The 15,631-nt window shown below is 42.4% G+C and overlaps 1 protein-coding gene across 2 annotated transcripts in view; it reads left to right on the forward strand.

The window, feature by feature from the left end:
• The window catches only part of LOC146863660 (uncharacterized), a 130,582-nt gene that overhangs the window by 23,044 nt on the left and 91,907 nt on the right, over positions 1–15,631 (forward strand). For both annotated transcript variants that reach the window (XM_085627751.1, XM_085627753.1), the window contains exon 3: positions 14,897–14,976. In XM_085627751.1, coding sequence (XP_085483877.1) covers positions 14,940–14,976 — 37 coding nt within the window. In that variant the 5' untranslated portion in view covers positions 14,897–14,939. The remainder of the gene's footprint in view (positions 1–14,896; positions 14,977–15,631) is intronic.

The following is a 15,631-nucleotide window of genomic DNA, read 5'->3' on the forward strand; positions in this document are numbered from 1 at the left end:
AATCCTGCAACCTGGGGTCCCATTTCACTCCCTAACTGTGCGAGGTCTTGTATTCTCTTGCAGTTTGGGATGAGCGAGGGTTCAAATACACCCTGTGCTTTCTGTTCCAGTGAGAGTTGAGAGATACCCGTTTTGTTTTGCACAAGATGCCCCGTGTTGGGAAGAGTTCTGATGGAAAATATTAAATATTAATTCCTCTATTCACAAGACGCCCTGTGTTGGGATTAGTGTGGGTTGGGGGAGACCCTTTGCCTACTTCTTGAATGAGGATTGAAAGAGAGCCATTTTGAGTTTGTGATTTCTTGAATTCATCATTTCTATCCTTTTTTTCTTGATGTATTGTTTAATATTTACTGAAGGTGGGAAATATAACTGGTATTTTCCGTTTCACATATTTATTGTCCTTTTAGACAGGTATGGGGATTGAGCTGAAGGGGCTTAAAGTTTGCAGTTGGGACCGAGGTGGTTGATTGGGTTCAGAAGGGGCTGTTTCTGCAGTCTCTGGCTGTAATTATTATGGTGTCAATGGGGTGCAGTTTGTTCATTGTTTGGCTGTAGTTATTATTGGTGTTAGTGGGGCACTGATTGTGCAGTGTTTGGCTGTGGTTATGGTGTGAATGGGCTGATTTTGCAATCTTTGGCTGTAGTTATTAATGGTGTCAATGGGCTGATTGTGCAGTGTTTGAATGTAGTTATTATTGGTGTCAATGGGCTGATTGTGCATTGTTTGGATGTAGTTAATGGTGTAAATGGGGCAATGATTTGCAGTGTTTGGATGTAGTTATTATTGGTGTCAGTGGGGCAGTGATTGTGCAGTGTTTGGCTGTAGTTATTATTGGTGTCAGTGGGGCGCAGTCTGGAGAGTGTTTGGCTGTAGTTAAGGTGTCAATCGGCAGATTGTGGAGTTCTTGGCTGTTAATGGTGTCAATGGGCTGTTTGTGGAGTGATTGGCTGTTAATGGTGTCAATGGGCTGTTTGTGGAGTGTTTGGCTGTTATGGTGTCAATGGGACACTGATTGTGCTGTGTTTGGCTGTAGTTAATGGTGTCAATGGGTTGTTTGTGGAATGTTTGGTTGTTGTTGTTAATGGTGTCCATGGGCTGTTTGTGGAATGTTTGGTTGTAGTTATTAATGGTGTAAAAGGGCTGTTTGTGGAATGTTTGGCTGTTAATAATGGTGTCAATGGGACACTGATTGTGCAGTGTTTGGCTGTAGTTAATGGTGTCAATGGGCTGTTTGTGGAGTGTTTTGCTGTTAATGGTGTCAAGGGCTGTTTGTGGAGTGTTTGGCTGTTATTAATGTGTCAATGGGCTGTTTGTGGAATGTTTGGTTGTTAATGGTGTCAATGGGCTGTTTGTGGAGTGTTTGGCTGTTAAGGGTGTCAATGGGCTGTTTGTGGAGTGTTTGGCTGTTAAGGGTGTCAATGGGCTGTTTGTGGTGTGTTTGGCTGTTATTAATGTTGTCAATTGGTTGATTGTGCAGTGTTTGGTAGTTATTAATGGTGTCAATGGGCTGTTTTTGGAGTGTTTGGCTTTTATTAATGGTGTCAATTGGCTGATTGTGCAGTGTTTGGCAGTAGTTATTAATGGTGTCATATGGCTGATTGTGCAGTGTTTGGCAGTAGTTATTAATGGTGTCAATGGGCTGTTTGTGGAGTGTTTGGATGTTTTTAATGGTGTCAATGTGCTGTTTGTGGAGTGTTGGGCTGTTGTTAAGGGTGTCAATGGGCTGTTTTTGGAGTGTTTGGCTGTTATTAATGGTGTCAATGGTCTGTTTGTGGCGTGTTTGGCTGTTATTAATGGTGTCAATTGGCTGATTGTGCAGTGCTTGGCAGTAGTTATTAATGGTGTCAATGGGCTGTTTGTGGCGTGTTTGGCTGCTAATGGTGTCAATGGAATATTTGTGGAGTGTTTGGCTGTTATTAATGTGTCAATTGGCTGTTTGTGGAATGCTTGGTTGTTAATGGTGTCAATGGGCTGTTTGTGGAGTGTTTGGCCGTTAAGGGTGTCAATGGGCTGTTTGTGGAGTGTTTGGCTGTTATGGTGTCAATGGGACACTGCTGTGTTTGGCTGAAGTTAATGGTGTTAATGGGCTGTTTGTGGAATGTTTGGTTGTTATTAATGGTGTCAATGGAATGTTTGTGGAGTGTTTGGCTGTTATTAATGTGTCAATTGGCTGTTTGTTGAATGTTTGGCTGTTATTAATGGTGTCAATGGAATGTTTGTGGACTGTGGTTGTTAATGGTGTCAATGGGCTGTTTGTGGAGTGTTTGGCTGTTAGTGGTGTCAATTGGCTGATTGTGCAGTGTTTGGCAGTAGTTATTAATGGTGTCAATGGGCTGTTTTTGGAGTGTTTGGCTGTTATTAATGGTGTCAATGGGCTGTTTGTGGTCTGTTTGGCTGTTATTAATGGTGTCAATTGGCTGATTGTGCAGTGTTTGGCAGCAGTTATTAATGGTGTCATGGCTGATTGTGCAGTGTTTGGCAGTAGTTATTAATGGTGTCAATGGGCTGTTTGGATGTTTTTAATGCTGTCAATGTGCTGTTTGTGGAGTGTTGGGCTGTTGTTAACGGTGTCAGTGGCATGTTTGTGAAGTGTTTGGCTGTTTGTGGAGTGTTTGGATGTTGTTTTTAATGGTGTCAATGGGCTGTTTGTGGAGTGTTTGGCTGTTAAAGGTGTCAATGGGCTGTTTGTGGAGTGTTTGGCTGTTATTAATGGTGTCAATGGGCTGATTGTGCAGTGTTTGGCAGTAGTTAATAATGGTGTCAATGGGCTGTTTGTGGCGTGTTTGGCTGTTAATGGTGTCAATGGAATATTTGTGGAGTGTTTGGCTGTTATTAATGTGTCAATTGGCTGTTTGTGGAATGTTTGGTTGTTAATGGTGTCAATGGGCTGTTTGTGGAGGGTTTGGCTGTTATGGTGTCAATGGGACACTGCTGTGTGTGGCTGTGGTTAATGGTGTTAATGGGCTGTTTGTGGAATGTTTGGTTGTTATTAATGGTGTCAATGGGCTGTTTGTGGAGTGTTTGGCTGTTATTAATGGTGTCAATGGAATGTTTGTGGAGTGTTTGGTTGTTAATGGTGTCAATGAAATGTTTGTGGAGTGTTTGGCTGTTATTAATGGTGTCAATGGGCTGTTCGTGGAGTGTTTGGCTACTATTAATGGTGTCAATGGGCTGTTTGTGGAGTGTTTGGTTGTTAATGGTGTCAATGGGCTGTTTGTGGAGTGTTTGGTTGTTGTTAATGGTGTCAATGGAATGTTTGTAGAGTGTTTGGCTGTTATTAATGGTGTCAATGGAATGTTTGTGGAGTGTTTGGTTCTTAATGGTGTCAATGGAGTGTTTGGATGTTGTTTTTAATGGTGTCAATGGGCTGTTTGTGGAGTGTTTGGATGTTGTTGTTAATGTTGTCAATGGGCTGTTTGTGAAGTGTTTGGCTGTTAAAGGTGTCAATGGGCTGTTTTTGGAGTGTTTGGCTGTTATTAATGGTGTCAATGGGCTGTTTGTGGAGTGTTTGGCTGTTATTAATGGTGTCAATTGGATGATTGTGCAGTGTTTGGCAGTAGTTATTAATGGTGTCAATGGGCTGTTTGTGGTGTGTTTGGCTGTTAATGGTGTCGATGGAATATTTGTGGAGTGTTTGGCTGTTATTAATGTGTCAATGGGCTGTTTGTGGAGTGTTAGGCCGTTAAGGGTGTCAATGCGCTGTTTGTGGAGTGTTTGGCTGTTATGGTGTCAATGGGACACTGTGCTGTGTTTGGCTGAAGTTAATGGTGTTAATGGGCTGATTGTGGAATGTTTGGTTGTTATTAATGGTGTCAATGGGCTGTTTGTGGAGTGTTTGGCTGTTATTAATGGTGTCAATGGAATGTTTGTGGAGTGTTTGGTTGTTAATGGTGTCAATGGGCTGTTTGTGGAGTGTTTGGCTGTTATTAATGGTGTCAATTGGCTGATTGTGCAGTGTTTGGCAGTAGTTATTAATGGTGTCAATTGGTTGATTGTGCAGTGTTTGGTAGTAGTTATTAATGGTGTCAATGGGCTGTTTTTGGAGTGTTTGGCTGTTATTAATGGTGTCAATTGGCTGATTGTGCAGTGTTTGGCAGTAGTTATTAATGGTGTCATATGGCTAATTGTGCAGTGTTTGGCAGTAGTTATTATTTGTGTCAATGGGCTGTTTGTGGAGTGTTTGGCTGTAGTTAATGGTGTCAATGGGCTGTTTGTGGAGTGTTTTGCTGTTAATGGTGTCAAGGGCTGTTTGTGGAGTGTTTGGCTGTTATTAATGTGTCAATGGGCTGTTTGTGGAATGTTTGGTTGTTAATGGTGTCAATGGGCTGTTTGTGGAGTGTTTGGCTGTTAAGGGTGTCAATGGGCTGTTTGTGGAGTGTTTGGCTGTTAAGGGTGTCAATGGGCTGTTTGTGGTGTGTTTGGCTGTTATTAATGTTGTCAATTGGTTGATTGTGCAGTGTTTTGTAGTTATTAATGGTGTCAATGGGCTGTTTTTGGAGTGTTTGGCTTTTATTAATGGTGTCAATTGGCTGATTGTGCAGTGTTTGGCAGTAGTTATTAATGGTGTCATATGGCTGATTGTGCAGTGTTTGGCAGTAGTTATTAATGGTGTCAATGGGCTGTTTGTGGAGTGTTTGGATGTTTTTAATGGTGTCAATGTGCTGTTTGTGGAGTGTTGGGCTGTTGTTAAGGGTGTCAATGGGCTGTTTTTGGAGTGTTTGGCTGTTATTAATGGTGTCAATGGTCTGTTTGTGGCGTGTTTGGCTGTTATTAATGGTGTCAATTGGCTGATTGTGCAGTGCTTGGCAGTAGTTATTAATGGTGTCAATGGGCTGTTTGTGGCGTGTTTGGCTGCTAATGGTGTCAATGGAATATTTGTGGAGTGTTTGGCTGTTATTAATGTGTCAATTGGCTGTTTGTGGAATGCTTGGTTGTTAATGGTGTCAATGGGCTGTTTGTGGAGTGTTTGGCCGTTAAGGGTGTCAATGGGCTGTTTGTGGAGTGTTTGGCTGTTATGGTGTCAATGGGACACTGCTGTGTTTGGCTGAAGTTAATGGTGTTAATGGGCTGTTTGTGGAATGTTTGGTTGTTATTAATGGTGTCAATGGAATGTTTGTGGAGTGTTTGGCTGTTATTAATGTGTCAATTGGCTGTTTGTTGAATGTTTGGCTGTTATTAATGGTGTCAATGGAATGTTTGTGGACTGTGGTTGTTAATGGTGTCAATGGGCTGTTTGTGGAGTGTTTGGCTGTTATTAGTGGTGTCAATTGGCTGATTGTGCAGTGTTTGGCAGTAGTTATTAATGGTGTCAATGGGCTGTTTTTGGAGTGTTTGGCTGTTATTAATGGTGTCAATGGGCTGTTCGTGGAGTGTTTGGCTACTATTAATGGTGTCAATGGGCTGTTTGTGGAGTGTTTGGTTGTTGTTAATGGTGTCAATGGGCTGTTTGTGGAGTGTTTGGTTGTTGTTAATGGTGTCAATGAAATGTTTGTGGAGTGGTTGGCTGTTAATGGTGTCAATGGAATGTTTGTGGAGTGTTTGGTTGTTAATGGTGTCAATGGAATGTTTGTAGAGTGTTTGGCTGTTATTAATGGTGTCAATGTGCTGTTTGTGGAGTGTTTGGTTCTTAATGGTGTCAATGGAGTGTTTGGATGTTGTTTTTAATGGTGTCAATGGGCTGTTTGTGGAGTGTTTGGATGTTGTTGTTAATGTTGTCAATGGGCTGTTTGTGAAGTGTTTGGCTGTTAAAGGTGTCAATGGGCTGTTTTTGGAGTGTTTGGCTGTTATTAATGGTGTCAATGGGCTGTTTGTGGAGTGTTTGGCTGTTATTAATGGTGTCAATTGGATGATTGTGCAGTGTTTGGCAGTAGTTATTAATGGTGTCAATGGGCTGTTTTTGGAGTGTTTGGCTGTTATTAATGGTGTCAATGGGCTGTTCGTGGAGTGTTTGGCTACTATTAATGGTGTCAATGGGCTGTTTGTGGAGTGTTTGGTTGTTGTTAATGGTGTCAATGGGCTGTTTGTGGAGTGTTTGGTTGTTGTTAATGGTGTCAATGGAATGTTTGTGGAGTGGTTGGCTGTTAATGGTGTCAATGGAATGTTTGTGGAGTGTTTGGTTGTTAATGGTGTCAATGGAATGTTTGTAGAGTGTTTGGCTGTTATTAATGGTGTCAATGTGCTGTTTGTGGAGTGTTTGGTTCTTAATGGTGTCAATGGAGTGTTTGGATGTTGTTTTTAATGGTGTCAATGGGCTGTTTGTGGAGTGTTTGGATGTTGTTGTTAATGTTGTCAATGGGCTGTTTGTGAAGTGATTGGCTGTTAAAGGTGTCAATGGGCTGTTTTTGGAGTGTTTGGCTGTTATTAATGGTGTCAATGGGCTGTTTGTGGAGTGTTTGGCTGTTATTAATGGTGTCAATTGGATGATTGTGCAGTGTTTGGCAGTAGTTATTAATGGTGTCAATGGGCTGTTTGTGGTGTGTTTGGCTGTTAATGGTGTCAATGGAATATTTGTGGAGTGTTTGGCTGTTATTAATGTGTCAATGGGCTGTTTGTGGAGTGTTAGGCCGTTAAGGGTGTCAATGCGCTGTTTGTGGAGTGTTTGGCTGTTATGGTGTCAATGGGACACTGTGCTGTGTTTGGCTGAAGTTAATGGTGTTAATGGGCTGATTGTGGAATGTTTGGTTGTTATTAATGGTGTCAATGGGCTGTTTGTGGAGTGTTTGGCTGTTATTAATGGTGTCAATGGAATGTTTGTGGAGTGTTTGGTTGTTAATGGTGTCAATGGGCTGTTTGTGGAGTGTTTGGCTGTTATTAATGGTGTCAATTGGCTGATTGTGCAGTGTTTGGCAGTAGTTATTAATGGTGTCAATGGGCTGTTTGTGGAGTGTTTGGATGTTGTTGTTAATGTTGTCAATGGGCTGTTTGTGAAGTGTTTGGCTGTTAAAGGTGTCAATGGGCTGTTTTTGGAGTGTTTGGCTGTTATTAATGGTGTCAATGGGCTGTTTGTGGAGTGTTTGGCTGTTATTAATGGTGTCAATTGGATGATTGTGCAGTGTTTGGCAGTAGTTATTAATGGTGTCAATGGGCTGTTTGTGGTGTGTTTGGCTGTTAATGGTGTCAATGGAATATTTGTGGAGTGTTTGGCTGTTATTAATGTGTCAATGGGCTGTTTGTGGAGTGTTAGGCCGTTAAGGGTGTCAATGCGCTGTTTGTGGAGTGTTTGGCTGTTATGGTGTCAATGGGACACTGTGCTGTGTTTGGCTGAAGTTAATGGTGTTAATGGGCTGATTGTGGAATGTTTGGTTGTTATTAATGGTGTCAATGGGCTGTTTGTGGAGTGTTTGGCTGTTATTAATGGTGTCAATGGAATGTTTGTGGAGTGTTTGGTTGTTAATGGTGTCAATGGGCTGTTTGTGGAGTGTTTGGCTGTTATTAATGGTGTCAATTGGCTGATTGTGCAGTGTTTGGCAGTAGTTATTAATGGTGTCAATTGGTTGATTGTGCAGTGTTTGGTAGTAGTTATTAATGGTGTCAATGGGCTGTTTTTGGAGTGTTTGGCTGTTATTAATGGTGTCAATTGGCTGATTGTGCAGTGTTTGGCAGTAGTTATTAATGGTGTCATATGGCTAATTGTGCAGTGTTTGGCAGTAGTTATTATTTGTGTCAATGGGCTGTTTGTGGAGTGTTTGGCTGTAGTTAATGGTGTCAATGGGCTGTTTGTGGAGTGTTTTGCTGTTAATGGTGTCAAGGGCTGTTTGTGGAGTGTTTGGCTGTTATTAATGTGTCAATGGGCTGTTTGTGGAATGTTTGGTTGTTAATGGTGTCAATGGGCTGTTTGTGGAGTGTTTGGCTGTTAAGGGTGTCAATGGGCTGTTTGTGGAGTGTTTGGCTGTTAAGGGTGTCAATGGGCTGTTTTTGGTGTGTTTGGCTGTTATTAATGTTGTCAATTGGTTGATTGTGCAGTGTTTTGTAGTTATTAATGGTGTCAATGGGCTGTTTTTGGAGTGTTTGGCTTTTATTAATGGTGTCAATTGGCTGATTGTGCAGTGTTTGGCAGTAGTTATTAATGGTGTCATATGGCTGATTGTGCAGTGTTTGGCAGTAGTTATTAATGGTGTCAATGGGCTGTTTGTGGAGTGTTTGGATGTTTTTAATGGTGTCAATGTGCTGTTTGTGGAGTGTTGGGCTGTTGTTAAGGGTGTCAATGGGCTGTTTTTGGAGTGTTTGGCTGTTATTAATGGTGTCAATGGTCTGTTTGTGGCGTGTTTGGCTGTTATTAATGGTGTCAATTGGCTGATTGTGCAGTGCTTGGCAGTAGTTATTAATGGTGTCAATGGGCTGTTTGTGGCGTGTTTGGCTGCTAATGGTGTCAATGGAATATTTGTGGAGTGTTTGGCTGTTATTAATGTGTCAATTGGCTGTTTGTGGAATGCTTGGTTGTTAATGGTGTCAATGGGCTGTTTGTGGAGTGTTTGGCCGTTAAGGGTGTCAATGGGCTGTTTGTGGAGTGTTTGGCTGTTATGGTGTCAATGGGACACTGCTGTGTTTGGCTGAAGTTAATGGTGTTAATGGGCTGTTTGTGGAATGTTTGGTTGTTATTAATGGTGTCAATGGAATGTTTGTGGAGTGTTTGGCTGTTATTAATGTGTCAATTGGCTGTTTGTTGAATGTTTGGCTGTTATTAATGGTGTCAATGGAATGTTTGTGGACTGTGGTTGTTAATGGTGTCAATGGGCTGTTTGTGGAGTGTTTGGCTGTTATTAGTGGTGTCAATTGGCTGATTGTGCAGTGTTTGGCAGTAGTTATTAATGGTGTCAATGGGCTGTTTTTGGAGTGTTTGGCTGTTATTAATGGTGTCAATGGGCTGTTCGTGGAGTGTTTGGCTACTATTAATGGTGTCAATGGGCTGTTTGTGGAGTGTTTGGTTGTTGTTAATGGTGTCAATGGGCTGTTTGTGGAGTGTTTGGTTGTTGTTAATGGTGTCAATGAAATGTTTGTGGAGTGGTTGGCTGTTAATGGTGTCAATGGAATGTTTGTGGAGTGTTTGGTTGTTAATGGTGTCAATGGAATGTTTGTAGAGTGTTTGGCTGTTATTAATGGTGTCAATGTGCTGTTTGTGGAGTGTTTGGTTCTTAATGGTGTCAATGGAGTGTTTGGATGTTGTTTTTAATGGTGTCAATGGGCTGTTTGTGGAGTGTTTGGATGTTGTTGTTAATGTTGTCAATGGGCTGTTTGTGAAGTGTTTGGCTGTTAAAGGTGTCAATGGGCTGTTTTTGGAGTGTTTGGCTGTTATTAATGGTGTCAATGGGCTGTTTGTGGAGTGTTTGGCTGTTATTAATGGTGTCAATTGGATGATTGTGCAGTGTTTGGCAGTAGTTATTAATGGTGTCAATGGGCTGTTTTTGGAGTGTTTGGCTGTTATTAATGGTGTCAATGGGCTGTTCGTGGAGTGTTTGGCTACTATTAATGGTGTCAATGGGCTGTTTGTGGAGTGTTTGGTTGTTGTTAATGGTGTCAATGGGCTGTTTGTGGAGTGTTTGGTTGTTGTTAATGGTGTCAATGGAATGTTTGTGGAGTGGTTGGCTGTTAATGGTGTCAATGGAATGTTTGTGGAGTGTTTGGTTGTTAATGGTGTCAATGGAATGTTTGTAGAGTGTTTGGCTGTTATTAATGGTGTCAATGTGCTGTTTGTGGAGTGTTTGGTTCTTAATGGTGTCAATGGAGTGTTTGGATGTTGTTTTTAATGGTGTCAATGGGCTGTTTGTGGAGTGTTTGGATGTTGTTGTTAATGTTGTCAATGGGCTGTTTGTGAAGTGTTTGGCTGTTAAAGGTGTCAATGGGCTGTTTTTGGAGTGTTTGGCTGTTATTAATGGTGTCAATGGGCTGTTTGTGGAGTGTTTGGCTGTTATTAATGGTGTCAATTGGATGATTGTGCAGTGTTTGGCAGTAGTTATTAATGGTGTCAATGGGCTGTTTGTGGTGTGTTTGGCTGTTAATGGTGTCAATGGAATATTTGTGGAGTGTTTGGCTGTTATTAATGTGTCAATGGGCTGTTTGTGGAGTGTTAGGCCGTTAAGGGTGTCAATGCGCTGTTTGTGGAGTGTTTGGCTGTTATGGTGTCAATGGGACACTGTGCTGTGTTTGGCTGAAGTTAATGGTGTTAATGGGCTGATTGTGGAATGTTTGGTTGTTATTAATGGTGTCAATGGGCTGTTTGTGGAGTGTTTGGCTGTTATTAATGGTGTCAATGGAATGTTTGTGGAGTGTTTGGTTGTTAATGGTGTCAATGGGCTGTTTGTGGAGTGTTTGGCTGTTATTAATGGTGTCAATTGGCTGATTGTGCAGTGTTTGGCAGTAGTTATTAATGGTGTCAATGGGCTGTTTGTGGAGTGTTTGGATGTTTTTAATGGTGTCAATGGGCTGTTTGTGGAGTGTTTGGCTGTTATTAATGGTGTCAATTGGCTGATTGTGCAGTGTTTGGCAGTAGTTATTAATGGTGTCAATGGGCTGTTTGTGGAGTGTTTGGATGTTTTTAATGGTGTCAATGGGCTGTTTGTGGTGTGTTTGGCTGTTATTAATGTTGTCAATTGGTTGATTGTGCAGTGTTTGGTAGTAGTTATTAATGGTGTCAATGGGCTGTTTTTGGAGTGTTTGGCTGTTATTAATGGTGTCAATTGGCTGATTGTGCAGTGTTTGGCAGTAGTTATTAATGGTGTCATATGGCTAATTGTGCAGTGTTTGGCAGTAGTTATTATTTGTGTCAATGGGCTGTTTGTGGAGTGTTTGGCTGTAGTTAATGGTGTCAATGGGCTGTTTGTGGAGTGTTTTGCTGTTAATGGTGTCAAGGGCTGTTTGTGGAGTGTTTGGCTGTTATTAATGTGTCAATGGGCTGTTTGTGGAATGTTTGGTTGTTAATGGTGTCAATGGGCTGTTTGTGGAGTGTTTGGCTGTTAAGGGTGTCAATGGGCTGTTTGTGGAGTGTTTGGCTGTTAAGGGTGTCAATGGGCTGTTTGTGGTGTGTTTGGCTGTTATTAATGTTGTCAATTGGTTGATTGTGCAGTGTTTGGTAGTTATTAATGGTGTCAATGGGCTGTTTTTGGAGTGTTTGGCTTTTATTAATGGTGTCAATTGGCTGATTGTGCAGTGTTTGGCAGTAGTTATTAATGGTGTCATATGGCTGATTGTCCAGTGTTTGGCAGTAGTTATTAATGGTGTCAATGGGCTGTTTGTGGAGTGTTTGGATGTTTTTAATGGTGTCAATGTGCTGTTTGTGGAGTGTTGGGCTGTTGTTAAGGGTGTCAATGGGCTGTTTTTGGAGTGTTTGGCTGTTATTAATGGTGTCAATGGTCTGTTTGTGGCGTGTTTGGCTGTTATTAATGGTGTCAATTGGCTGATTGTGCAGTGCTAGGCAGTAGTTATTAATGGTGTCAATGGGCTGTTTGTGGCGTGTTTGGCTGCTAATGGTGTCAATGGAATATTTGTGGAGTGTTTGGCTGTTATTAATGTGTCAATTGGCTGTTTGTGGAATGCTTGGTTGTTAATGGTGTCAATGGGCTGTTTGTGGAGTGTTTGGCCGTTAAGGGTGTCAATGGGCTGTTTGTGGAGTGTTTGGCTGTTATGGTGTCAATGGGACACTGCTGTGTTTGGCTGAAGTTAATGGTGTTAATGGGCTGTTTGTGGAATGTTTGGTTGTTATTAATGGTGTCAATGGAATGTTTGTGGACTGTGGTTGTTAATGGTGTCAATGGGCTGTTTGTGGAGTGTTTGGCTGTTATTAGTGGTGTCAATTGGCTGATTGTGCAGTGTTTGGCAGTAGTTATTAATGGTGTCAATGGGCTGTTTTTGGAGTGTTTGGCTGTTATTAATGGTGTCAATGGGCTGTTTGTGGTCTGTTTGGCTGTTATTAATGGTGTCAATTGGCTGATTGTGCAGTGTTTGGCAGTAGTTATTAATGGTGTCATGGCTGATTGTGCAGTGTTTGGCAGTAGTTATTAATGGTGTCAATGTGCTGTTTGTGGAGTGTTGGGCTGTTGTTAACGGTGTCAGTGGCATGTTTGTGAAGTGTTTGGCTGTTTGTGGAGTGTTTGGCTGTTAATGGTGTCAATGTGCTGTTTTTGGAGTGTTTGGTTCTTAATGGTGTCAATGGAGTGTTTGGATGTTGTTTTTAATGGTGTCAATGGGCTGTTTGTGGAGTGTTTGGCTGTTAAAGGTGTCAATGGGCTGTTTGTGGAGTGTTTGGCTGTTATTAATGGTGTCAATGGGCTGATTGTGCAGTGTTTGGCAGTAGTTAATGGTGTCAATGGGCTGTTTGTGGCGTGTTTGGCTGTTAATGGTGTCAATGGAATATTTGTGGAGTGTTTGGCTGTTATTAATGTGTCAATTGGCTGTTTGTGGAATGTTTGGTTGTTAATGGTGTCAATGGGCTGTTTGTGGAGGGTTTGGCTGTTATGGTGTCAATGGGACACTGCTGTGTGTGGCTGTGGTTAATGGTGTTATTGGCTGTTTGTGGAATGTTTGGTTGTTATTAATGGTGTCAATGGGCTGTTTGTGGAGTGTTTGGCTGTTATTAATGGTGTCAATGCAATGTTTGTGGAGTGTTTGGTTGTTAATGGTGTCAATGGAATGTTTGTGGAGTGTTTGGCTGTTATTAATGGTGTCAATGGGCTGTTCGTGGAGTGTTTGGCTACTATTAATGGTGTCAATGGGCTGTTTGTGGAGTGTTTGGTTGTTGTTAATGGTGTCAATGGGCTGTTTGTGGAGTGTTTGGTTGTTGTTAATGGTGTCAATGGAATGTTTGTGGAGTGGTTGGCTGTTAATGGTGTCAATGGAATGTTTGTGGAGTGTTTGGTTGTTAATGGTGTCAATGGAATGTTTGTAGAGTGTTTGGCTGTTATTAATGGTGTCAATGTGCTGTTTGTGGAGTGTTTGGTTCTTAATGGTGTCAATGGAGTGTTTGGATGTTGTTTTTAATGGTGTCAATGGGCTGTTTGTGGAGTGTTTGGATGTTGTTGTTAATGTTGTCAATGGGCTGTTTGTGAAGTGTTTGGCTGTTAAAGGTGTCAATGGGCTGTTTTTGGAGTGTTTGGCTGTTATTAATGGTGTCAATGGGCTGTTTGTGGAGTGTTTGGCTGTTATTAATGGTGTCAATTGGATGATTGTGCAGTGTTTGGCAGTAGTTATTAATGGTGTCAATGGGCTGTTTGTGGTGTGTTTGGCTGTTAATGGTGTCAATGGAATATTTGTGGAGTGTTTTGCTGTTATTAATGTGTCAATGGGCTGTTTGTGGAGTGTTAGGCCGTTAAGGGTGTCAATGCGCTGTTTGTGGAGTGTTTGGCTGTTATGGTGTCAATGGGACACTGTGCTGTGTTTGGCTGAAGTTAATGGTGTTAATGGGCTGATTGTGGAATGTTTGGTTGTTATTAATGGTGTCAATGGGCTGTTTGTGGAGTGTTTGGCTGTTATTAATGGTGTCAATGGAATGTTTGTGGAGTATTTGGTTGTTAATGGTGTCAATGGGCTGTTTGTGGAGTGTTTGGCTGTTATTAATGGTGTCAATTGGCTGATTGTGCAGTGTTTGGCAGTAGTTATTAATGGTGTCAATGGGCTGTTTGTGGAGTGTTTGGATGTTTTTAATGGTGTCAATGGGCTGTTTGTGGTGTGTTTGGCTGTTATTAATGTTGTCAATTGGTTGATTGTGCAGTGTTTGGTAGTAGTTATTAATGGTGTCAATGGGCTGTTTTTGGAGTGTTTGGCTGTTATTAATGGTGTCAATTGGCTGATTGTGCAGTGTTTGGCAGTAGTTATTAATGGTGTCATATGGCTAATTGTGCAGTGTTTGGCAGTAGTTATTATTTGTGTCAATGGGCTGTTTGTGGAGTGTTTGGATGTTTTTAATGGTGTCAATGTGCTGTTTGTGGAGTGTTGGGCTGTTGTTAACGGTGTCAGTGGCATGTTTGTGAAGTGTTTGGCTGTTTGTGGAGTGTTTGGCTGTTGTTAATGGTGTCAATGGGCTGTTTGTGGAGTGTTTGGATGTTGTTCTAAATGTTGTCAATGGGCTGTTTGTGGAGTGTTTGGCTGTTGGTAAAGGTGTCAGTGGGCTGTTTGTGGAGTGTTTGGCTGTTAAAGCTGTCAATGGGCTGTTTTTGGAGTGTTTGGCTGTTATTAATGGTGTCAATGGGCTGTTTGTGGAGTGTTTGGCTGTTATTAATGGTGTCAATTGGCTGATTGTGCAGTGTTTGGCAGTAGTTATTAACCCCTTCGGTGCCCGCCCCTTTCCCCGCCCTGTGCCGGCCGTTACATTAGCGGGCGGGGTTTGTGACGAGCTGGACTCGTCATGGGCACAGCGCCACCGCGGCCCATGACGAGTCCAGCTCGTCACGGGCATCGAAGAGGTTAATGGTGTCAATGGGCTGTTTGTGGAGTGTCTGGCTGTTGTTAATGGTGTCAATGGGCTGTTTGTGGAGTGTTTGGCTGTTATTAATGGTGTTAATGGGCTGTTTGTTGAGTGTTTGGCTGTTATTAACGGTGTCAATGGAATGTTTGTGAAGTGTTTGGTTGTTGTTGTTAATGGTGTCAATTTGCTGATTGTGCAGTGTTTGGCAGTAGTTATTAATGGTGTCAATGGAATGTTTGTGAAGTGTTTGGTTGTTGTTAATGGTGTCAATGGGCTGTTTGTGGAGTGTTTGGTTTTTGTTAATGGTGTCAGTGGGCTGTTTGTGGAGTGTTTGACTGTTATTAATGGTTTCAATGGGCTGTTTGTGGAGTGTGATAGTCCAGGTTGCAGTTATTGATGGATTATAGAGTGTTTGAGGGTGCAAAGCTAGGATTCACGAATGTTTGTGATTGTAGGTTCCTGTAACTTTGGACTCCACTGTCTCTTCTCTGCCACAACAGGGAACCTTTGAAAGAAAATCGAAAGCGACCCTGTAAGAAAATAATGAACCGTGACAAAGCATTGAAGCTGCTGGTTAAAGGTTTGTTTGATTATTTCTAATGTATGTAACTTGTGTTTGGGTGGGCAGCGTTGTGGTCGTGGAGGGAGGGGTCGGTGGGGTTGGTATTTGCATATATCTGTGCATTTTGGAAATCCAACAAAGTCATGCCTCCCCAAAAGCTGTGCTTAGACACTTTCTGGTTCACTACAGAATTATTGACAGCGACGGCAATAGGTAAACCCCTCCCGAAGCAGGGACACGAGTATGAGCAGTGGAACCTATAGCTGCTGGTAGATGAGACCCTTCTCCCTGGGCTCCCCATGTCTGTCATGGTTCCCTGCGTCTCTCACGTCAGGTCCCCCTCTCTGGGCCTATTGTGCCTCCAATGGCTATTGAGTCTGTCCACTCTCTCATGTCTGCCTCCTCTCCCTGGGACTGTCACGTCTCTCCTCCTCTCCTCTCCCCTCCTCTCCCAGGGCCTGTCGCATCTCTCCCTCCTCTCCCAGGGCCTGTCGCATCTCTCCCTCCTCTCCCAGGGCCTGTTGCATCTCTCCTCCTCTCCCTGGGCCTGTCACCTCTCTCCTCCTCTCCCTGGGCCTGTCACATCTCTCCTCCTCTCCCAGGGCCTGTCACATCTCTATGGAAAAAGGTAGTTTGACTCGCCAATAGTGGTTTCTGACAAGAACTGAACACA

Source organism: Triturus cristatus, chromosome 2_1 (genome assembly GCF_964204655.1).
Source record: "Triturus cristatus chromosome 2_1, aTriCri1.1, whole genome shotgun sequence".
In the NCBI taxonomy this organism is placed as follows: Eukaryota; Metazoa; Chordata; class Amphibia; order Caudata; family Salamandridae; genus Triturus; species Triturus cristatus.